Source organism: Salvelinus alpinus, chromosome 20 (assembly GCF_045679555.1).
Source record: "Salvelinus alpinus chromosome 20, SLU_Salpinus.1, whole genome shotgun sequence".
Classification (NCBI taxonomy): Eukaryota; Metazoa; Chordata; class Actinopteri; order Salmoniformes; family Salmonidae; genus Salvelinus; species Salvelinus alpinus.
The window spans coordinates 11,226,844-11,250,897 of NC_092105.1; the positions used below are offsets into that span (position 1 = coordinate 11,226,844).

General features: G+C 44.5%; 1 protein-coding gene across 5 annotated transcripts in view; it reads left to right on the forward strand.

Annotated features, from left to right (window-relative positions):
• The window catches only part of LOC139546300 (tensin-1-like), a 310,397-nt gene that overhangs the window by 54,212 nt on the left and 232,131 nt on the right, over positions 1 to 24,054 (forward strand). Inside the window, exon 1 of one of the 5 annotated variants that reach the window (XM_071354506.1) lies at positions 8,279 to 8,926. The exons of the other annotated variants lie outside the window; for them this stretch is intronic. Coding sequence (XP_071210607.1) covers positions 8,846 to 8,926 — 81 coding nt within the window. The 5' untranslated portion in view covers positions 8,279 to 8,845. Of the gene's footprint in view, positions 1 to 8,278; positions 8,927 to 24,054 lie in introns of those variants that run through there. 5 annotated transcript variants of the gene reach the window in all.

Consider the following 24,054-nt stretch of genomic DNA (forward strand, 5'->3'; position numbering starts at 1 on the left):
TCTGTTCCTGTTCGTGGTTATTAAATGTTCACTCCCTGTACCTGCTTCTCGTCTCCAGCGTCCATCCTTACAAAAATAGGATCTCGTGGTGCACTTTGTCACCGGGAGGTCCTAAATGAGTCACTGTGTATAGACACTTAAGGGGCTTGGGAAAAACTATTTAAGGAAACTGAATGAGTGAATTCCTTGTCTGGGTGGTCTTGACTTGTCTCTGTGTTTGTAGTGTTAAGGATACATGGAATAGTTGCTGTTTGCTCTGAATTACCATCTCCTTTCAGAGGTACGGATGATTGCGATGACCAGTCAGTTAGCATCCAGCTATCTTTCACCCACCAAACTACCAGCTGTGACCACACCTCTCCACCTTCTTCCAAAACACAATCATCCACTTCCTTCCACATTCTCCCTGGAACAATGGCCCCCCCATTCCACCAGCCTCTAGCCCAGTTTCCCAGAACAGGCTTGGCTTTACCTCAGCTAAAGTGAAACTCTGTGTCCAGAACCCATTGTCTTCCCACTCTGGAGAGACAGGAAGTGTGCAGCATTCAACAGGTCGTCCTGTTCCCTTCTCCTACACCTCTCTCTGTCTTCTCAGCAGCGTTGAGCGATCGCTCCTATCGCAGGCCCTGATTGCATCGCATTTCGCCACCTGATGTAGATCAGTAGTCTCCAGTTGATGTAGATCAGTAGTCTCCAGTTGTACATCCTGGGATGTAGTCAGTGATGTCAGTGATGCAGCTGTAGTCAGTGATGAAGCTATAGTCAGTGATGTCAGTGATGAAGCTATAGTCAATGATGTCAGTGATGCAGCTGTAGTCACTGACATCACTGACTATAGCTTCATCACTGACATCACTGCCTACAGCTGCATCACTGACATCACTGACTACAGCTGCATCACTGACATCACTGACTACAGCTACATCACTGACATCACTGACTACAGCTAGATCACTGACATCACTGACTACAGCTGCATCACTGACATCAGCTACAACACTGACATCAGCTGCATCACTGACATCACTGACTAGAGCTGCATCACTGACTACAGCTGCATCACTGACATCACTGACTATAGCTTCATCACTGACATCACTGACTACAGCTGCATCACTGACATCACTGACTACAGCTGCATCACTGACATCACTGACTACAGCTACATCACTGACATCACTGACTACAGCTACATCACTGACTACAGCTGCATCACTGACATCAGCTACATCACTGACTACAGCTACATCACTGACTACAGCTGCATCACTGACTACAGCTGCATCACTGACATCACTGACTACAGCTGCATCACTGATTACAGCTGCATCACTGACTACAGCTGCATCACTGACATCACTGACTACAGCTGCATCACTGACTGCAGCTTCATCACTGACATCACTGACTGTAGCTGTAGTCAGGTTCCTACCAGTACCTCCATATAGGCTGTCTAGTATCTAGTCTTGGAGGGCTGTAGTGTCTGCCAAGTTCCTCCATGCCTCAGCAATTCATTGATTACAATGAGCCGAGTCTCAGCAATATATTACATTATAGGCGACATCTGCTGATTTCAAAGCATCAGTGAAAACTTCCCCAATCACCTTGTTCTAATTCCATCAAATCATTTGCAGTGATGCAAGCTCCTAAGACCATATGTGTGCAATCCAGGTGCTGTGTCTTCAAGTTATGGCAGAGCTGGCCTCAAATAGTACAGTATTGGAAATCTTTCTGAGACTGTGTGTCACGATCGTCGTTGTAAGCATACTCAGACCAAAGCGCAGCGTGATATCGGTTCGACATCTTTTTATTATAAGAGAACCGAACAAAAAAACAATAAAGAATACACGACACGTGACGCTCACGCAGTGCTCACAGGCAGCTACACAAAAACAAGATCCCACAAAACACAGTGGGGAAATGGCTGCCTAAATATGATCCCCAATCAGAGACAACGATAAACAGCTGCCTCTGATTGAGAACCAAACACCTAGATGGGAACACCCCCCCTAGTCACACCCCGACCTAACCAAAATAGAGAATAAAAAGGCTCTCTATGGTCAGGGCGTGACACTGTGTATGTTTTCTTTAGCCTACCGGGACTCTATAGCAGGGATCATCAACTAGATTCAGCCGTGGGATGGTCGGGGACCAGGACATAATTACAAATCATTTGTAGACAGCAAGTTTCCCTCAACAAGTCCAAACAGATATAATATTTGACTAAAACATAATAATTTGCTTACATTTGTAGATGTTCACGTGTCTCTATATGTGTGGAAATACTTGGGAACAGATTTCCTAAATTAAAATCACCTGGAGCTAATTTCATGGTGTTTTTACAGTCTTTTATATCCATCAAAATGAAAATTACAAAAAATAATAACTTGGGGGGCCAAATAAACCATCCGTGGTTGAGGAACCGTGCTCTATAGGCTCTTTAGTGCAAGGAAACATCTACTAGACCCTTATTCCATAGCTAATCAGAAACCACATGACACCTCCCCACCCAACTAAAGTGCTGATGAATGACATGAGCTAATAGCCACAGAATGTCTCCGATAATTGACTGAGATTTCCTGGCTGTAGATTTCCTGGGTTTTAAAAGAAGATAAGTTTGACATAAGCTGAGGGCTTTGTCAGTTGAACTTGTCTCCGGTTGCCTCGGAATGCAAGTGATTAAACATAACTGGATCCCTGAGAAAGAGAGCGAAAAAAGGCCTCTTTGAAACTACAGAGCTCGTTGAAAAGACTGGTCCGTGTCTGCCAGTGACTTGCAGCACAGGCTGGGGAGAGTTGTTGCATGTGGGGAGCGAAGTATGGGGAAACGTATGTGCAACGTATGGCGTAAAGTTTTCTGGGTGTATTTATTAGTATTATTGTGGTGGTCTTTCCCTCTGGTGAGGGAGGTCTGGTACAGAGGCATGTCCCTCTCCCTCTCTGCTCCCTATAGGAGCCTGTTCTTCAAAGCCAGAGAGAGCAGGAGAAAACGTGCACACACATGTGAGCCTGAACCCAGGGAGGGTGTGTCTGTATCGTTTTACACGGATGGGAGTCAGGAGGTAGAACAAGTGGGAGGGGGGACTTCCTCTATCCGTCAAAAAGTGAGCTCAGCCCTATCCACTGGCTTCTAGGTTCTGAGCCAAGAGGAAGCCTAGTATAGCAGAGTACCAAGAGGAGTCCTAGTATAGCAGAGTACCAAGAGGAGTCCTAGTATAGCAGAGTACCAAGAGGAGTCCTAGTATAGCAGAGTACCAAGAGGAGTCCTAGTATAGCAGAGTACCAAGAGGAGTCCTAGTATAGCAGAGTACCAAGAGGAGTCCTAGTATAGCAGAGTACCAAGAGGAGTCCTAGTATAGCAGAGTACCAAGAGGAGTCCTAGTATAGCAGAGTACCAAGAGGAGTACTAGTATAGCAGAGTACCAAGAGGAGTCCTAGTATAGCAGAGTACCAAGAGGAGTCCTAGTATAGCAGAGTACCAAGAGGAGTCCTTGTATAGCAGAGTACCAAGAGGAGTCCTAGTATAGCAGAGTACCAAGAGGAGTCCTAGTATAGCAGAGTACCAAGAGGAGTCCTAGTATAGCAGAGTACCAAGAGGAGTCCTAGTATAGCAGAGTACCAAGAGGAGTCCTAGTATAGCAGAGTACCAAGAGGAGTCCTAGTATAGCAGAGTACCAAGAGGAGTCCTAGTATAGCAGAGTACCAAGAGGAGTCCTTGTATAGCAGAGTACCAAGAGGAGTCCTTGTATAGCAGAGTACCAAGAGGAGTCCTGGGATAGCAGATGAGTCCTAGGGTAGCAGATGAGTCCTAGGATAGCAGATGAGTCCTAGGATAGCAGATGAGTCCTAGGATAGCAGATGAGTTCTGGGATAGCAGATGAGTCCTAGGATAGCAGATGAGTCCTAGGATAGCAGATGAGTTCTAGGATAGCAGATGAGTTCTGGGATAGCAGATGAGTTCTAGGATAGCAGATGAGTTCTAGGATAGCAGATGAGTCCTAGGATAGCAGATGAGTCCTAGGATAGCAGATGAGTTCTAGGATAGCAGATGAGTTCTGGGATAGCAGATGAGTTCTAGGATAGCAGATGAGTTCTAGGATAGCAGATGAGTCTTAGGATAGCAGATGAGTTCTAGGATAGCAGATGAGTCTTAGGATAGCAGATGAGTTCTAGGATAGCAGAGTACCAAGAGGAGTCCTGGTATGCCAGAGTACAACAAGTATTATGTATTGTCCTGTTGTTTAATTCAGTCTGAGAAACCTCCTTCTTTTATAGCTGTTACACCAATCTCTCAGTGCTGAGCCGTGAGTTTCCCTGTGTGTCTTCCATCCATGTTCCTGTTTATCTCTGTCCCTGTGTGTCTTCCATCCATGTTCCTGTTTATCTCTGTCCCTGTGTGTCTTCCATCCATGTTCCTGTTTATCTCTGTCCCTGTGTGTCTTCCATCCATGTTCCTGTTTATCTCTGTCCCTGTGTGTCTTCCATCCATGTTCCTGTTTATCTCTGTCCCTGTGTGTCTTCCATCCATGTTCCTGTTTATCTCTGTCCCTGTGTGTCTTCCATCCATGGTGCTGTTGATGAGGCATTCTAATGTCACTTCTGATTCCATTCACAAGGCTGGGGAGAGCTGAAAACCGCTGGGGAGCGCTGAAGACCACTGGGGAGCACTGGGGAGAGCTGAAGACCACTGGGGAGAGCTGAAGACCACTGGGGAGCGCTGGGGAGAGCTGAATACCACTGGGGAGAGCTGAAGACCAATGGGGAGCGCTGGGGAGAGCTGAAGACCACTGGGGAGAGCTGGGGAGCGCTGAAGACCACTGGGGAGAGCTGAAGACCACTGGGGAGAGCTGAAGACCTCTGGGGAGAGCTGAAGACCACTGGGGAGCACTGGGGAGCGCTGAAGACCACTGGGGAGAGCTGAAGACCACTGGGGAGAGCTGAAGACCACTGGGGAGAGCTGAAGACCACTGGGGAGCGCTGGGGAGAGCTGAAGACCACTGGGGAGAGCTGGGGAGCGCTGAAGACCACTGGGGAGAGCTGAAGACCACTGGGGAGAGCTGAAGACCTCTGGGGAGAGCTGAAGACCACTGGGGAGCACTGGGGAGCGCTGAAGACCACTGGGGAGAGCTGAAGACCACTGGGGAGCGCTGAAGACCACTGGGGAGAGCTGGGGAGCGCTGAAGACCACTGGGGAGAGCTGAAGACCACTGGGGAGAGCTGAAGACCACTGGGGAGCGCTGAAGACCACTGGGGAGCACTGGGGAGCGCTGGGGAGAGCTGGGGAGAGCTGAAGACCACTGGGGAGAGCTGAAGACCACTGGGGAGAGCTGGGGAGAGCTGAAGACCACTGGGGAGAGCTGAAGACCTCTGGGGAGCACTGGGGAGCGCTGCGGAGAGCTGGGGAGAGCTGAAGACCACTGGGGAGAGCTGGGGAGAGCTGAAGACCACTGGGGAGAGCTGGGGAGAGCTGAAGACCACTGGGGAGAGCTGAAGTTCACTGGGGAGGGCTGGGGAGAGCTGAAGACTGCTGGGGAGCGCTGGGGAGCGCTGAGGACCACTGGGGGGAGCTAGGTAGTCGGTGGTTGATCTGATGGTGTAAAGGGGCTAATCATAGCTGTCCTGCTGATGGCTTTGTCCTCACTCTGTCCTTATCAAAAGCACAGGGGGATGCCTGTAATGTGCGCTGAGCGCATGTTTTCTGGGGACGTTGTTGTGCTGTGTGTGTGTGTGTGTGTGTGTGTGTGTGTGTGTGTGTGTGTGTGTGTGTGTGTGTGTGTGTGTGTGTGTGTGTGTGTGTGTGTGTGTGTGTGTGTGTGTGTGTGTGTGTGTGTGTGTGTGTGTGTGTGTGATAGAATATTTAACAAACCCTTGTTTTGGCCCTGTTTTATAGTCATGCAACCTAATGAGACTTAGATATAGTAAATGTCCACCAGGGGTCACTGTTTCAGATTCCAACTGTCATACAAAGTAGCCTATGACTTGTGAGTGGGGAAAAAGCTATTTTGAGAAAGTTGCCTGTTGAGTTTCAGTTGATAACATAATATTTCAGTCATATTGACAAACACATTCAAATACCTTATATGAATAAATTATGACATTTACATTTATTTATGTATTAGTGGAGATTGAGACCATTCCCCCATGTTGCCGCAGGGACAGTGATTTAGAGAGACCCGTGAAATGGTTGACAATGTTTTGCTGGCGAGGGCCACTTTTTCTAGTTCGAGGCTATGCCTGTTTTCCCAAGGGTGCATCTTTATGGGGTAATGTTTAGATCCAAAGTCTTTGACCCTTGACCCTATGGAATTCTGTTGGTGCTGTCCCACAAGGATTAAGTTAAAGGTTGTCCCTAACAAACCTGGGTTCAAATACTATTTGAAATCATTTCAAATACTTTATCTGTGGTTGATTGAGTTTGCCTGCCACAATGGAACGAACAGAATAGTCACAAAACTGCAAACCCCGCCCATATGGCACTCTAGGACTTGAAAGATTTCAAAATAGTATTTGGGTGTCTGGTCTGGGATCAGAGCTCTTCCACACCACTGTGAAGTAAACAAACGGAACCTTTACCCCAGTAACCCACATTGGGGGTAAACAGGAGTCACTATAGATGGTAACAGGAGAAGGTTAGCGAGGGGCGTTGTTCTAATCGCCCTGACATTACACGAGGACAACTAATCTCTATCAGAGAAAGTAGACACATAGTATTAAACTGACTCAACCCCGATCCTTTTCCCCACCGTACCTCATGTTATTCAATGTGTTTCAGAGGATCAGTTTGAGCGAGGCTTTTCTGTTGATTATTGTATTCTAATCTTGATCACTAATCGCTGATCGCTAATCTTGATCACATAATGAGTAGTTATTTGTGATCTAAGGGGATTTGTAGATCAGTGATTATGCACACTCATAGTGTAATGTAGTCGATCTTAAACACGCACAATAATCCGGTATTTACCATGGTTTCCCCTTTCTCTGCCGCCACAGCGACCCCAAACTCCTCCAATGTAGGGTATTGTGTTGGAGTATTGTTTGTGCTGTTATCTTGTCCTAAACTGAAGAAAAAAAACCACGTGTATTTAACCTATTGACTGTAACGCCGTTGCTCACATAAAATTATTTATTTAAAACGTGCAACAAAACAAACCTTCTGCCGCCGTCCCATCATGCATTGTGAGAGTATAGTGTATTTGATGGGAGAAGGAGGAGGAGAGGAAATCCCACTGAAAGACTGCCGGGCACGGTGATTATAGTGGAAAGAAATACTGTTTTGAATAGAAAGGTCAAACTGTCATCATCGAGATTGTGCACTCTGTCTCCCTGGACTTTAACTCTTTAATACTGCCCCCCCCCCCTCACCTGGTTCACCTCTAAAGAGAGGCTGAGAGAAAACACCAGGGGATTAGTCCTCTTTCACTGCTTTGTGTGTGTGTGTGTGTGTGTGTGTGTGTGTGTGTGTGTGTGTGTGTGTGTGTGTGTGTGTGTGTGTGTGTGTGTGTGTGTGTGTGTGTGTGTGTGTGTGTGTGTGTGTGTGTGTGTGCGCGTGTGTGCGCGTGTGTATGCGTGTGTTGGTGTGTGTGTTTGTTTGTGTGTGTGTCTTTGCTTGTATGTGAATGATGTGTGTGTGTGTACCAGTGAAAGATGAACAGGGGAGACTAGAGAGACTTGGGCTAAGGTGGGCCTTTGATGACCGCTGAGAACTTAGTGAAGCAGCGTTGCTTCCCAGTCCTGCTGTGTTCTGTCTCTACGGTAGGGGGTCAGGGTCTTTTCGCTTTTAGAGGGGGGCTCTTTCGTGGTACTATTGTGGCCTTCAAAGAAAAGTGTAAAAGCAATGCATCTCCTTGGCCTGGTGCTGGGAAGAAGTGAACCGGGTGAGACCGCTACGCAGAATACATTTTCAGTCAAGAGTTTGATGGGACATGGGGGGACGCAGGATGGTCTGAGATGGGGACGTGCAGGGAGTGAGAATGGTCCACACAGTCAATCAGAGTTGAAATAAGTAGGAGAGTGGAAATGAGTGAGAGAGGGTCAGGGAGAGGGAGAGAGAGAGGGGGGGGAAGGAGACGGAGAGGGGGAAGGAGAGGTAGGAAGAGAGAGAGAGAGAGAGCACAGACATGAGTGAGCACAGTTAGCAAGGGAAAACCAGGGAGCGAGGGATGGGGGAGGTGAGGGGGGAGGGGAGGGTTCAAGGAATGAATGACATTAAGAATGAAGAGAGAGGAGAGGGGGTCGAGAGAGGAGAGGGGCGGGAGTCTAAGAGAGGAAGGGATGGAGAATAAATGGAACCCCCTTTCTAGACACCTCCCCCTTTGCTCCCGGGGAGAAGAGCAGCCTGACCCCAACAAGCTTTGTGAAAGTTCCCTCAGTGGAGAGAAAGAGAGACGGAGAGAGAGACACGGGAGAAGGGAGAGAGCGAGGACAGGCACCGATAAAAATAAGAGTGGGGGAAAGGAAAGAGAGAGGACAAAGTTTTTGTATATATATATTTTCATCCCTTTTTCCTCCCCAATTTCGTGGAATCCAATTGGTAGTTACAGTCTTGTCTCATCGCTGCATCTCCCGTACGGACTCAGGAGAGGTGAAGGTCAAGAGCCGTGCGTCCTCTGAAACGAGGAAGGACAAAGTTGAGTTGAGAGGTAGAGAGTCAGAGATAGACTGAGGAAGAGAGATAGAGAGAGAGAGAGAGAGAGAGAGAGCAGGGAATCAAGTAAGAGATATACTGCAACCGTCTCAGCTCTTCCCTGACGTGTCATGGATTTGCGGTGCTGGATAGCCCTCCTGTTTGGACTAGTTGGGAATCAGGAGTAGCAGCAGCAACAGCTTCCACCCGAAGGAAGGAAAGATGCCTTCTGTGTCTCTCAGCCTGCCCGTTGCCCTGGCCGGGCGAGCCCGCACCTGGGTCTGCCTCTCCTGCATGTTCTGGGTGAGCAGTGTGTATGGGGTGTCTGTCTGTGGTGTCTGTGTGGTGTGGTTTGTGTGTGGTGTGGTGTCTGTGTGGTGTGTGTGTGTGTGTGTGTGTGTGTGTGTGTGTGTGTGTGTGTGTGTGTGTGTGTGTGTGTGTGTGTGTGTGTGTGTGTGTGTGTGTGTGTGTGTGTGTGTGTGTGTGTGTGTGTGTGTGTGTGTGTGTGTGTGTGTGTGTTTGGTGGTCTGTTTTCGTGAGTCGTCATCTCCAGGTACATCTACATGTCGGGTGGTCCACCCATTCAAGTGGAATGGAGGTTTGAGGGTCTGTTGGGTGGTCTGCAATCCCAATGGGGAGCCAGGGTGCTGGAGTGTTGGGAGATAAAGAGGGGGAAACTTCAGGCAGAGAAGTTGAGAGGGATGATTGTTTTCCCTTAATCTCTCTACCCTTTCTTTAAAAGCACTGTTCTGTCCTCCCTCTCTCTCTCTCTGTCCTCTCTCTCTCTCTCTCTCTCTCTCTCTCTCTCTCTCTCTCTCTCTCTCTCTCTCCCTCTCTCCTCCCTCTCAGCCTGTCTGTGTGTCTCTCTCCCTCTCTCCTCCCTCTCAGCCTGTCTGTGTGTCTCTCTCTCTATGTCTGTCTGTCTGTCTGTCTGTCTGTCTGTCTGTCTGTCTGTCTGTCTGTCTGTCTGTCTGTCTGTCTGTCTGTCTGTCTGTCTGTCTTTCTGTCTCTCTCTCTCTCTCTCTCTCTCTCTCTCTCTCTCTCTCTCTCTCTCTCTCTCTCTCTCTCTCTCTCTCTCTCTGTGTCTCTCTCTGTCTCTCTCTCTCACTCTCTCTCACTCTCTCTCTCTTTCTGTCTCTCTCTCTCACACTCTCTCTGTCTCTCTCTCAGCCTCTCTGTCTCTTACTGGCTTAGACACAAAGCTATTTTTGCTCTCTTGTATAATTGAATCAGCTGTGTGTTTTTCTCTCAGCGAGAGGTTTATGTCTGTGTGTGCTTTCTGAGCTATGTTGTGGTCTGATCATGTGTTGAGAATGTCCGTATGTTCGGAAATATGAACATGTGCACAAAGGGGTGTGGCTTTGGTCTGAGGGGTGTGGCTTTGGTTCGAGGGGTGTGGCTTTGGTTCGAGGGGTGTGGCTTTGGTTCGAGGGGTGTGTTTCACATTTGTGAATGATGTTTTAGATGTTCTTCTCAGTACTCATCTTGTTTCCCTTTTCTTTCATCAGTGATGTTAAAGAACTGACAGGTGAAAATCAAGTCTTGAAGCCATGTCCACCATACTGGTAGTCTGTGTTTTCAGATCAGCCCACAGATACTTTTTTCATACTATTGCGATACAGCCTTGATGTGACAGTCCCTTGGTCCAGCACTGCTCCACTGTCAAACTATTGTCAAACTTAGGAGGTTACTGGATAAACCTAGCTGACCCCTTTGATTAGTTGATCAACAATCTTTCCTTTAGGGGAGGGATATTGTTAATGGACACCAAAGCCCCCCAGCTAATCTCCTAGTCACTAATTGACTGCATTCGGAGGCTGTATAACAACTTACTTCAGGGTAATCTAATTAAACCTGCCCCAGCAACGTTCATGTAGAATTTTTGTTTGCGTAATTGCTGCCGTGCACACTCTCTACCCAGTCTATTTATCAGTACCTCAAGTCATTCTGGGATTTTATTTCACAATTTTTGTTAATTAAGTCATAAGTTAAGAAGGTATGTTTATAATTGTTCACGGATCCCTCCGGAACTTTCATTACACACACCTGGCCCCTATTCCCACGGATTTTATTCGTATATATGTGCCCTTTGGTTTCCATTGGGCGGTCGATTATTGTTACAATGTCCGTTGGTGTGTGCGAGTACCTAGGCTGTGTGTTTCGGCTTTCGTGCCCCTGTGGATTGCGCAGATGATTACAGGTCTCGTCCCGTGTGTTAATCATTGTGCGAGTGTGTTATTTATTCAAGGTACTCTTCGCTCTTTTGTTTTGAGTTTCTACCCTGTGTTTTGTTACGTGTTTGTTTGGTCTTCGTCCCCGTTGCCTTTACACGTGAGAAATAAATAACTCTATTACGCATTGCTACGCCGGTCTCCCGAATAATTTATGTCAGCATATCAATAAAACACAGTACCAGTCAAAAGTTTGGACACACGTACTCATTCAAGGGGTTTTCTTAATTTTTTACTATTTTCTACATTGTAGAATAATAGTGAAGACATCTAAACTATGAAATAACACATATGGAATCATGTAGTAACCAAAAAAGTGTTAAACTATTCTAAATATATTTTATATTTGAGATTCTTCAAAGTAGACACAAAGTTGCCGTGATGACAGCTTTGCACACTCTTGTTATTCTCACAACCAGCTTCACCTGGAATGCTTTTCCAACAGTCTTGAAGGAGTTCACACATATGCTGAGCACTTGTTGGCTGCTTTTCCTTCACTCTGCGGTCCAACTCATCCCAAATCATTTCAATTGGGTTTAGGTCGGGTGATTGCGGAGGCCAGGTCATCTGATGCAGCAGGGTAAAATAGCCCTTATCAAATCAAATGTTACTTGTCACATGCACCGAATACAACAGGTGTAGTAGACCTTACAGTGAAATGCTTACTTACAAGCCCTTAACCCACAATGGAGTTTTAAGAAAAATACCTAAAAAATAAGAAATAAAGTAACAAATAAATAAAGAGCAGCAGTAAAACAACAATTAACAATGTCTTAAAGTAATGATGGACTGTTTGTCTTTGTTTATTTGAGCTGTTTTTGCCATAACATGGACTTGGTTTTTTACCCCTACCGTGTCACAACACAACTGACTTTTTTGTTTACTTCATGATACCATATGTGTTATTTCATGGTTTGGATGTCTTCAGTAATATTCTACAATGTAGAAAATAGTAAAAATGAAGAAAAACCCTTGAATGAGTAGGTGTGTCCAAACCTTTGCCTGGTACTGTATATATATATATATATATATATATATACTGTATATATATGTGTATGTTTCCAGTCTTTTCTGGTCAAGTCAATGAAGTGGAGTATAAGCTGAGGTGGCTGGGAAACCCGGCATCTCAAGAGTGAGAGCCACAGTGACAAGTGATGTGTTCTCAGCTGCAGAACCAGTTACTGTCTAGTGAAGGGAGATGCAGGAAACATACCTTCTCAATGAACCAGACGGGCTCTATCTGCTAGCCAAGAACAAAAAGGAGCCCCCCCCCCCCCCCCCACACACCCGAAAGCCCAGGAAGTCTGCACGGTCTTGGCTGTATTGACATTTTCCAGCTACAGACAAAAATAAATTACTTTAGGAAAATAAATGACATGAAATGACAATCAAGACACAGGAAATGAAGTCCTGGAAGACACTGGCCAAGTGGAAGGTCAAAGTGAGCAGGGGATGGCATAAACGGGAGTGAAAGAAGACTAAGGAAGAGGTCAACATGGAAACCTAAGACGCCAATCTCAGGATGTTCTTCTTCAAAAAACTCTTGTGAATTATTGATGAGATCCTAATGGGTTTAGGGCCAGTGATAAACAAATCAAGTGTCCTCTAAAAAGGTTTGAAAATATGCCAGGAAACATCATCTTATCAGTGAGGGTCATTGTCGTAGAAGTATTTTCTGGGCTAGCTGACTGAAAGAGTATACAGTGGAAGTCGTATGTTTACATACACTTAGGTGGATGTAGTCATTAAAACTCGTTTTTCAACCACTCCACAAATTTCTTGTTAACAAACTATAGTTTTGGCAAGTTGGGTAGGACATCTACTTTGTGCATGACACAATTCATTTTTCCAACAATTGTTTACAGACAGATTATTTCAAATATAATTCACTGTATCACAATTCCAGTGGGTCAGAAGATTACATACACTAAGTTGACTGTGCCTTTAAACAGCTTGGAAAATTCCAGAAAATGATGTTATGGCTTTAGAAGCTTCTGATAGGCTAATTTACATCAATTGGCTAATTTGAGTCAATTGGAGGTGTACCTGTGGATGTATTTCAAGCCCTACCTTCAAACTCAGTGCCTCTTTGCTTGACATCTTTGGAAAATCAAAAGTAATCAGTCAAGATCTCAGAAAAAAAATTGCAGACTTCCACAAGTCTGGTTCATCCTTGGGAGCAATTTCCAAAGGTACCAGGCCAGAAATCTGTACAAACAATAGTACACAAGTATAAACACCATGGGACCACGAAGCCGTCATACCGCTCTGGAAGGAGACGTGTTCTGTCTCCTAGAGATGAACGTAATTTGGAGCGAAAAGTGCAAATTCATCCCAGAACAACAGCAAAGGACCTTGTAAAGATGCTGGAGGAAACAGGTACAAAAATATCTATATCCACAGTAAAACGAGTCCTATATCGACATAACCTAAAAGGCTGCTCAGCAAGGAAGAAGCCACTGCTCCAAAACCACCATAAAAAAGCCAGACTACGGTTTGCAACTGCACTTTTTGGAGAAATGTCCTCTGGTCTGATGAAACAAAAATAGAACTGTTTGGCCATAATGACCATCGTTATGTTTGGAGGAAAAAGGGGCTTGCAAGCCGAAGAACACCATCCCAACCGTGAAGCACGGGGTGGCAGCATCATGTTGTGGGGGAGCTTTGCTGCAGGAGGGACTGGTGCACTTCCCAAAATAGATGGCATCATGACGAAGGAAAATTATGTTGATATTTTGAAGCAACATCTCAAGACATCAGTCAGGAATTTAAAGCTTGGTCGCAAATGGGTCTTCCAAATGGACAATGACCCCAAGCATACTTCCAAAGTTGTGGCAAAATGGCTTAAGGACAACAAAGTCAAGTTATTGGAGTGGCCATCACAAACCATGACCTCAATCCTATAGAACATTTGTGGGCAGAACTGAAAAAGCGTGTGCGAGCAAGGAGGCCTACAAACCTGACTCAGTGACACCAGCTCTGCCAGGAGGAATGGGCCAAAATTCACCCAACTTATTGTGGGAAGCTTGTGGAAGGCTACCCGAAACGTTTGACCCAAGTTAAACAATTTAAAGGCAATGCTACCAAATACTAATTGAGTGTATGTCAACTTCTGACCCACTGGGAATGTGATGAAAGAAATAAAAGCTGAAATTAATCATTCTCTCTACTATTATTCTCCCGGGTGGCGCAGTGGTCTAGGGCACTGCATCGCAGTGCTAGCTGCGCCACCAGAGTCTCTGGGTTCACTCCCAGGCTGGGCTGGGTTCGCGCCCAGGCTCTGTCGCAGCCGGCCGCAACCGGGAGATCCGTGGGGCGACGCACAATTGGCATAGCGTCGTCCGGGTTAGGGAGGGTTTGGCCGGTAGGGAGGGTTTGGCCGGTAGGGATATCCTTGTCTCAGTATGTAAAAAAAAAAATGTAATAAAATGTATGCACTCTACTGTAAGTCGCTCTGGATAAGAGCGTCTGCTAAATGACTAAAAATGTTTAAAAGAATATTCTGACATTTCACATTCTTAAAATAATCCTAACTGACCTAAAACAGGGAATTCTTACTAGGATTAAATGTCAGGAATTGTGAACAACTGAGTTTAAATGTATTTGGCTAAGGTGTATGTAATTTTCCGACTTCAACTGTACGATGCTTTTGCACCCACTACAGAAAAATAACTTAATTCTGCCCCAAAATATGATTTGTCAGTTGTATATTCCCTCCGCTGTACTCTATTATCCTCAATGGTACCGATTGCAGTTGTTAATACCCTGTGACATCATCGGTTTAAGTGCTCTCCTACACATGGGACTGTGCTAACTAGGTTAGGCACATGGTAGAAATATCGAAAGACTAATCAGAAGACAAAGAACAAAACCTATAATCTCAACTTCAAGTCCAATGTGTACTGAGTTAAAGAGGATTTGTACTAGTGCATTGATGACCACTTCTACCAATAGGCGTGGGTTTTAGAGGGATTTGAAAGTAAACATTTCTTGCAGCCAAAAACCTCTGGTGTTGTTGTTGCAAAGACACTTCAGAGAGTGCCATAAGCCAAAGCTAATATTGACTGTTGGCTAAACCTTCAAGCTGTCAAAGAGTTCAAATAGCTTAATGGTATGATCAATGTCCCCTCCCCAATATCAGAAATATTTTCACATGCCCCCTTCCCTTGCGCTGTAGAATATATTGAACACTCACATACCACATATAGTTAAGTAGTGTTAACGACCACAAATAACAATAACTGTAGCAACCCTGGGTTTATTATAGTGGATATGGACTTTGCCACTTCAGTATGCTTTTGTGGCACAGTCGATGCCACGCAGGGCTACGGGCCAGAAGGTTGAGGGTTAGCCGACCACCACAGACGAGCTCACTCTCACTTCCTGTTTCATTGCACTATGATAAATTATTATTTACATAAGTATTCAGACCCATTGCAATGAGACTCTAAATTGAGCTCAGATGCATCCTGTTTCCATTGATCATCCTTGCGATGCTTCTACACCTTGATTGGAGTCCACCTGTGGTAAATTCAATTGATTGGACATGATTTGGAAAGGCACACACTTGTCTATATAAGGTCCCACAGTTGACAGTACATGTCAGAGCAAAACCAAGCCATGAGGTCGAAGGAATTGTCCATAGAGCTCTGAGACAGGATTATGTCAAGGCACAGATCTGAGGAAGGACACCAAAATAATTCTGCCACATTGAAGGTCCCCAAGAACACAGTGGCCTCCATCATTCTTAAATGGAAGAAGTTTGGAACCACCAAGACTCTTCCTGGAGCTGATCACAGGGCCAAACTGAGGAATCGGGGGAGAAGGGCTTTGGTCAGTGAGGTGACAAAGAACCCAATGGTCACTCTGAAAGCGGTCCAGTTCCTCTGTGGAGATGGGAAAACCATCCAGAAGGACAACCATCTCTGCAGCACTCCACCAGTTAGACAGAAGCCACTCCTCAGTAAAAGACACATGACATCCCACCTGGAGTTTCCCAAAAGACACCTGAAGGACTCTCAGACCAGGATAAACAAGATTCTCTTGTCTGATAAAACCAACATTGAACTCTTTGGCCTGAATGCCAAGCGTCACGTCTGGAGGATTTGTAAGTCGCTCTGGATAAGAGCGTCTGCTAAATGACTTAAATGTAAATGTAAATGGAGGAAACCTGGTAGACTATATTGTCACTATTAATGGTGGATAGAGGGCAGGATAGACAGTTAGACTGGTAGACTATATTGTCACTATGAATGGTGGATAGAGGGCAGGATAGACAGTTAGACTGGTAGACTATATTGATCTGTGGTATATTAAAAGTTACCACACTGAAAAGTGTAGTGCATAAGGGAAGTATCAGAACACCTTGATATATGGGAGAAGCATGCACGCAGATTAGGACATTTGGATAGGGTGGAAGAAAATATAAAGTAAAACCTGCAAAAAAAGTGAATGTAAATCTGGCACTACCCTCCCAAAATACCACACAACCCCCCCCCCCCCCCCCAGTAAATGTTGATCTGTCCCTAACCTACGCTGAAACATGTGGCCAGGACATTACAGTCAGTCTTCTCAGTGCAAGTCCAGGCTCATGCTTGGGGTCGCAGTGGTCTGTCTCAAAGGCCCCAGTCTGAGGTACACACATGGCGGAAGCCTTACTCTAGAAATGCACAAAAACCTAGGCTGAATTATGCAGTGGTGTCCATGGGTGTTTTGCCTTAAACATTTCTGTTCTAGGTGTCTAACTTAAGCTAAAATGTGGAGTTCAGATGAATCGGCACCAGATTATATGTTGTGTTCTTTTATGACCAGAGTTACAGGAAGATAAGTATTCTAAGGTGCATTCTCTAGTTTTAGTCTAGATAGGGTGTTTAGTGGCTTGGTTTAGGATTTTTGATGATTTAGATTAGGTTATCGTTGTGGGTAAAGCTACTAGGAACTCACCACATTCCTACATCTGTAACACCATCGCAGTTTCTCTCCATATATTCTCCTTCTCTTTTTCTGCTCATTCATCTCTGTGTCTCCACTTCTCTTTCTATCTTTGTCCTGTAGCTGGTTTGATAATCTCCAACCTTCCTCAATTCTTATAGGATTACCTCTGATTTAAGTGAACAAAAAGTTCCACATGTGGGGCCCCTTTGAATTACGGCAACATTTCTGTAATTGCCACATCTGGCTTTGTGTTGCCCCAATGTTAACCCTAACCCAGCCATATTGTATTAGCCATGCAGTCCGTTTTCCGGTAGGCCTCCATTTCATCAGTCCCTTTTCCAGCATGCCTCCTCCATTTCATCAGTCCCTTTTCCAGCATGCCTCCTCCATTTCATCAGTCCCTTTTCCAGCATGCCTCCTCCATTTCATCAGTCCCTTTTCCAGCATGCCTCCTCCATTTAATTTTTCCCTTTTCCAGCATGCCTCCTCCATTTCATCTTTCCCTTTTCCAGCATGCCTCCTCCATTTCATCAGTGCCTTTTCCAGCATGCCTCCTCCATTTCATCAGTCCCTTTTCCAGCATGCCTCCTCCATTTCATCAGTGCCTTTTCCAGCATGCCTCCTCCATTTAATCTTTCCCTTTTCCAGCATGCCTCCTCCATTTCATCTTCCCCTTTTCCAGCATGCCTCCTCCATTTCATCAGTCCCTTTTCCAGCATGCCTCCTCCATTTCATCAGTGCCTTTTCCAGCATGCCTCCTCCATTTAATCTTTCCCTTTTCCAGCATGCCTCCTCCATTTCATCTTCCCCTTTTCCAGCATGCCTCCTCCATTTAATCTTTCCCTTTTCCAGCATGCCTCCTCCATTTCATCTTCCCCTTTTCCAGCATGCCTCCTCCATTTCATCAGTGCCTTTTCCAGCATGCCTCCTCCATTTAATCTTTCCCTTTTCCAGCATGCCTCCTCCATTTAATCTTTCCCTTTTCCAGCATGCCTCCTCCATTTCATCTTCCCCTTTTCCAGCATGCCTCCTCCATTTCATCTTCCCCTTTTCCAGCATGCCTCCTCCATTTCATCAGTCCCTTTTCCAGCATGCCTCCTCCATTTCATCAGTCCCTTTTCCAGCATGCCTGCTCCATTTCATCTTTCCCTTTTCCAGAATGCCTCCTCCATTTCATCAGTCCCTTTTCCAGCATGCCTCCTCCATTTAATCTTTCCCTTTTCCAGCATGCCTCCTCCATTTCATCAGTCCCTTTTCCAGCATGCCTCCTCCATTTCATCTTTCCCTTTTCCAGCATGCCTCATCCATTTCATCTTTCCCTTTTCCAACATGCCTCCTCCATTTAATCTTTCCCTTTTCCAGCATGCCTCCTCCATTTCATCTTTCCCTTTTCAAGCATGCCTCCTCCATTTCATCAGTCCCTTTTCCAGCATGCCTCCATTTAATCTTTCCCTTTTCCAGCATGCCTGCTCCATTTAATCTTTCCCTTTTCCAGCATGCCTCATCCATTTCATCTTTCCCTTTTCCAACATGCCTCCTCCATTTCATCAGTCCCTTTTCCGGCATGCCTCCTCCATTTCATCAGTCCCTTTTCCAGCATGCCTCCTCCATTTCATCTTTCCCTTTTCCAGCATGCCTCCTCCATTTAATCTTTCCCTTTTCCAGCATGCCTGCTCCATTTAATCTTTCCCTTTTCCAGCATGCCTGCTCCATTTAATCTTTCCCTTTTCCAGCATGCCTCCTCCATTTAATCTTTCCCTTTTTCAGCATGCCTCCTCCATTTCATCAGTCCCTTTTCCAGCATGCCTCCTCCATTTCATCTTTCCCTTTTCCAGCATGCCTCCTCCATTTAATCTTTCCCTTTTCCAGCATGCCTGCTCCATTTAATCTTTCCCTTTTCCAGCATGCCTCCTCCATTTCATCAGTCCCTTTTCCAGCATGCCTCCTCCATTTAATCTTTCCCTTTTCCAGCTTGCCTCCTCCATTTCATCTTTCCCTTTTCCAGCATGCCTCCTCCATTTAATCTTTCCCTTTTCAAGCATGCCTCCTCCATTTCATCTTTCCCTTTTCCAGCATGCCTCCTCCGTTTCATCAGTCCCCTTTCCGGCATGCCTCCTCCGTTTCATCTTTCCTGAGCGTTTTCAATCGGATACATACTGTATCTCAGAGTTCCACTGCGCACTGCAAGTTTCCTTCTTAGCCCATGATGCATCAATGGAGCGGAAAAGATGAAACTCTGAACGACGTTCAGAAGGGAATACGGCCACTCCTTCTCACTACATAAAAGGGTATTTAAGCTCCTGTTCATGTGATTTATGGGAGTAGTGAAGCTTTATGTGTCCATTCCAGCCACCACCCCCCATCCAACCCCCTTTTTATCCCCTAAAGAGACCCAGCCGTCTGCACACTTTGCTGGAAACATGGGCCCTCAGCCTCCCATGTTTTACCCGCCGTTTCTGTATGGATTGGAGTTCTAGTCTGGAAGGGCTCAGCTTGCCTGTCCCAGCTTGTTGACCAACTTCCCCTTCTCTCTTTCCATGGCTCTGTTTTCGTTTATTATCATGCTTTCTCTCATTCTCTCTTTTCATGTTGTTCCCTCTTTACTCTGCTTGTCTTTCTTAATGTCATCATAGATAACATCCGGACATATGATCATTTCCATGCATGTTGTACACTATATCATAGGATCCTGCTACAACTCAACGCCCTGGTTAGAATACCTTTATTGTGTTTTTCACATATGGAGTGGTTCTTACAGGAAAGAGATGCTCCGATCAATAATGAAGAACATCTGTCTTCCAGTTCCATAATATATCCTGTTTTGGGGGTTCAATATTGCCTTAGTTAGCAGTTTGACTAGTTTCCCCCCCCCCCCCCCCATGTATTTTCTCTTTCCTCTGATGTGTTTTGTAATGTGGCTTCAATGTTTTGGATCCACAGCAGAATTAAGTGTTCTGACGGCTGTGTTTGTGACTATCCTCAGACAAATGTGGAGGATCGGGTCCACACATGTTGCTACAGAAAACAACCTTGATGAGTGTGGAGCTCGTGCCATCCAACACTGTCCATAGGTGTTTCATGTCACTCGTCAACAACTGTTTTGAGCCTTAGCTGAGTTCCCAAACTCTATACATGGCTTTAATATGGGGAGCTTTTTAAGTAGTTTTTTTCTGGCATAGTTGTTTAGTTTCGCTGGGGGTTTGTCAAATAAACAGACCAAAATTCATCAGAGACAGCTTGATCACCGGCAACAATCATTCTCCAATAAACAAACTACAAATCCCTTGTGGCATCGAAGCTGAAATGACCCCACATTAAGATCGATAGCGAGGCCTTAAAAGGAGTTTGGTCTCTCTTAATGAGTGCGTTCAGATCGAGGCAGGGAATTGAGGTGAATTGGCTGTTTACGATGATCTGGGATTTTCTTCAGGTCTCAGCTGCGTCCAGTTTTCTACAGGATTTGACTGAGTAGACTGGAGTGTAGAGTAGAGGTCGACCGATTATGATTTTTCAACTTCGATACCGATTATTGGAGGACCAAAAAAAGCCGATACCAATGAATCGGACGATTTTTATATATATATTTGTAATAATGACAGTTACAACAATACTGAATGAACACTTATTTTAACTTAATATAATACATAAATAAATTATATTTAGTCTCAAATAAGTAATGAAACATGTTCAATGTGGTTTAAATAATGCAAAAACACAGTGTTGGAGAACAAAGTAAAAGTGCAAAATGTGCCATGTGAGAACGTTTAAGTTCCTTGCTCAGAACATGAGAACATATGAAAGCTGGTGGTTCCTTTTAACATGAGTCTTCAATATTCCCAGTTAAGAAGTTTTAGGTTGTAGTTATTAAATGAATTATGACGCGTCGACTATTTCTCTCTATACCATTCGTATTTCATATACATTTGACTATTGGATGTTCTTATAGGCACTTTAGTATTGCCAGCTTAATCTCAGGAGTTGATAAGCTTGAAGTCATAAACAGCGCTGTGCGACAAGCATTGCTAAGGGTTGTTGGCAAACTCAGTAAAGTGCTGTTTGAATGAATGCTTACGAGCCTGCTGGTGCCTACCACTGCTCAGTCAGACTGATCTATCAAATATCAAATCATAGACTTAATTATAATATAATAAACACACAGCAATACGAGCCTTTGGTCATTAATATGGTCAAATCCGGAAACTATAATTTATCGAAAACAAAACGTTTATTCTTTCAGTGAAATACGAAACCATACCGTATTTTATCGTTCAATAAATATTACTAAATATTGCTGTTACATTGCACAACCTTCATTGTTATGTCATAATAATGTTAAATTCTGGCAAATAAAGTACAGTCTTTGTTAGGAAGAAATGGTCTTCACACAGTTCACAATGAGCCAGGCGGCCCAAACTGCTGCATTTACCCTGACTCTGCTTGCACAGAACGCAAGAGAAGTGACACAATTTCCCTAGTTAATATTGCCTGCTAACATGAATTTCTTTTAACTAAATATGCAGGTTTAAAAATATATACTTCCCTGTATTGATTTTAAGAAAGGCATGTACAGTTGAAGTCAGAAGTTTACATGCACCTTAGCCAAATATATTTAAACTCAGTTTTTCACATTCCTGACATTTAATCCTAGTAAAAATTCCCTGTCTTAGGTCAGTTAGGATCACCACTTTATTTTAAGAATGTGAAATAATAGTAGAGATTATGATTTATTTCAGCTTTTATTTCTTTCATCACATTTCCAGTGGGTCAGAAGTTTACATACACTCACTTAGTATTTGGTAGAATTGCCTTTAAATTGTTTAACTTGGGTCAAACGTTTCAGGTAGCCTTCCACAAGCTTCCACAATAAGTCGGGTGAATTTTGGCCCATTCCTCCTGACAGAGCTGGTGTAACTGAGTCATGTTGGAAGGCCTCCTTGCTCGTAATTTTTTCCCAGTTCTGCCCACACATTTTCTATAGATTTGAGGTCAGGGCTTTGTGATGGCCACTCCAATACCTTGACTTTGTTGTCCTTAAGCCATTTTGCCACAACTTTGGAATTATGCTTGGAGTCATTGTCCATTTGGAAGACCCATTTGCGACCAAGCTTTAACTTCCTGACTGATGTCTTGAGATGCTGCTTCAATATATCCACATAATTTTTCTTCGTCATGATGCCATCTATTTTGTGAAGTGCACCAGTCCCTCCTGCAGCAAAGCACCCCCACAACATGATGCTGCCACCCACGTGCTTCACGGTTGGGATGGTGTTCTTCGGCTTGCAAGTCTCCACCTTTTTCCTCCTAACATAACGGTGGTCATTATGGCCAAACAGTTCTATTTTTGTTTCATCAGACCAGAGGACAATATTCCAAAAACTACGATCTTTGTCCACATGTGCAGTTGCAAACCGTAGTCTGGCTTTTTTATGGCTGTTTTCAGGTGATTTCGATATAGGACTCGTTTTACTGTGGATATAGATAATTTTGTACCTATTTCCTCCAGCATCTTCATAAGGTCCTTTGCTGTTGTTTCGGGATTGATTTGCACTTTTTGCACCATAGAACGTTCATCTCTAGGAGACAGAATTTTTTCACGAATGCGCTTTTGTTAAATCATCACCCTCCTTCCTGAGCGGTATCACGGCTGCGTGGTCCCATGGTGTTTATACTTGCGTACTATTGTTTGTACAGATGAATGTGGTACCTTCAGGCGTTTAGAAATTGCTCCCAAGGATGAAACAGACTTGTGGAGGTCTACAAATGTTTTTCTGAGGTCTTGGCTGATTTCTTTTGATTTTCCCATGATATCAAGCAAAGAGGCACTTTGTTTGAAGGTAGGCCTTGAAATACATCCACAGGTACACATCCAATTGACTCAAATGATGTCAAATAGCCTATCAGAAGCTTCTAAAGCCATGACATCATTTTCGGGAATTTTCCAAGCTGTTTAAAGGCACAGTAAACATAGTGTATTTAAACTTCTGACCCACTGGAATTGTGATACAGTGAATTATTATAATAGTTTATTTGTGTCATGCACAAAGTCGATGTCCTAACTGACTTGCCAAAACTCTAGTTTGTTAACAAGACATTTGTGGAGTGGTTGAAAAAAGAGTTTTAATGACTCCAACCTAAGTGTATGTAAACTTCCGACTTCAACTGTATATGGTTAGGTACATTTGTGCAACGATTGTGCTTTTTTCACGAATGCGCTTTTGTTAAATCATCACCCGTTTGACGAAGTTGAAGTAGGCTGTGGTTCGATGATAAATTAACAGGCATTGATTATATGCAACGCAGGACAAGCTAGTTAACCTAGTAATATTGTCAACCATGTGTAGTTAACTAGTGATTATTTGAAGATTGATCGTTTTTTCATTCTTTAATGCTAGTTAGCAACTTACCTTGGCTCCTTGCAGCCACAATGTCCCTAATGTCCCTTTGATGCTGCACTCGCGTAACAGGTGGTCAGCCTGCCACGCAGTCTCCTTGCAATGTAATCGGCCAAAATCGGGGTCCAAAATGGATGATTACCGATTGTTATGAAAATTTGAAACCGGCCCTAATTAATCGACCATGGCGATTAATCGGTCGACCTCTAGTCTAGAGCTGCTTGAGAAAAGACTCCGACGTTATATTGAGCACTACCATATGGGGTTTTACTCTCTTGGCCGTCTCTTGCTAAAACAGGCAGAGTTTTGTTGTATAAGGAGTGGATACATTTGGTTTTGGTTTTTGCCTATTACTCTTTTGGCCAGTGGGCAGCTATCCTTTTATAAATATGTGGTTAGTACATTCAGGGACTGGCTGCCCAGATCCAGATTAAGCCTATTCCTGTATTTAGAATCACATTCTCCATTGAGCATGCTTTTTAGTCCAGTATGTGTAATTTGTGTCTACAGAATCTCCCCTCAGTGTTTACACGTACTCACGATCACATTAAACGGATATGGCTCAACCGACATTGATTTTAAAAGAATTACAGTTCTTTAAAATATGCTTCTTCAAGGAGAGCCTTGGCCTGAGCCCATTTGTGTTCAAATGTTGTTCAGCATGAGTTTTACATTCCAGAGTTGACATGCTTTGCTTTGAGAAATATTGTATTTCAAAACCACATTTTGCTCTGTAGGCTGTGGATTGGACTGAAAGAGAGGCCAATAAAGCACCACAGGTGACATCCCTCATGGAGAGGGTTGGTGGGCTGGCCCTAAGCCCAGTGGAGGTCAGGGGCCATTTGAACAGGAAGTGAGACATGGCTGTGAACCG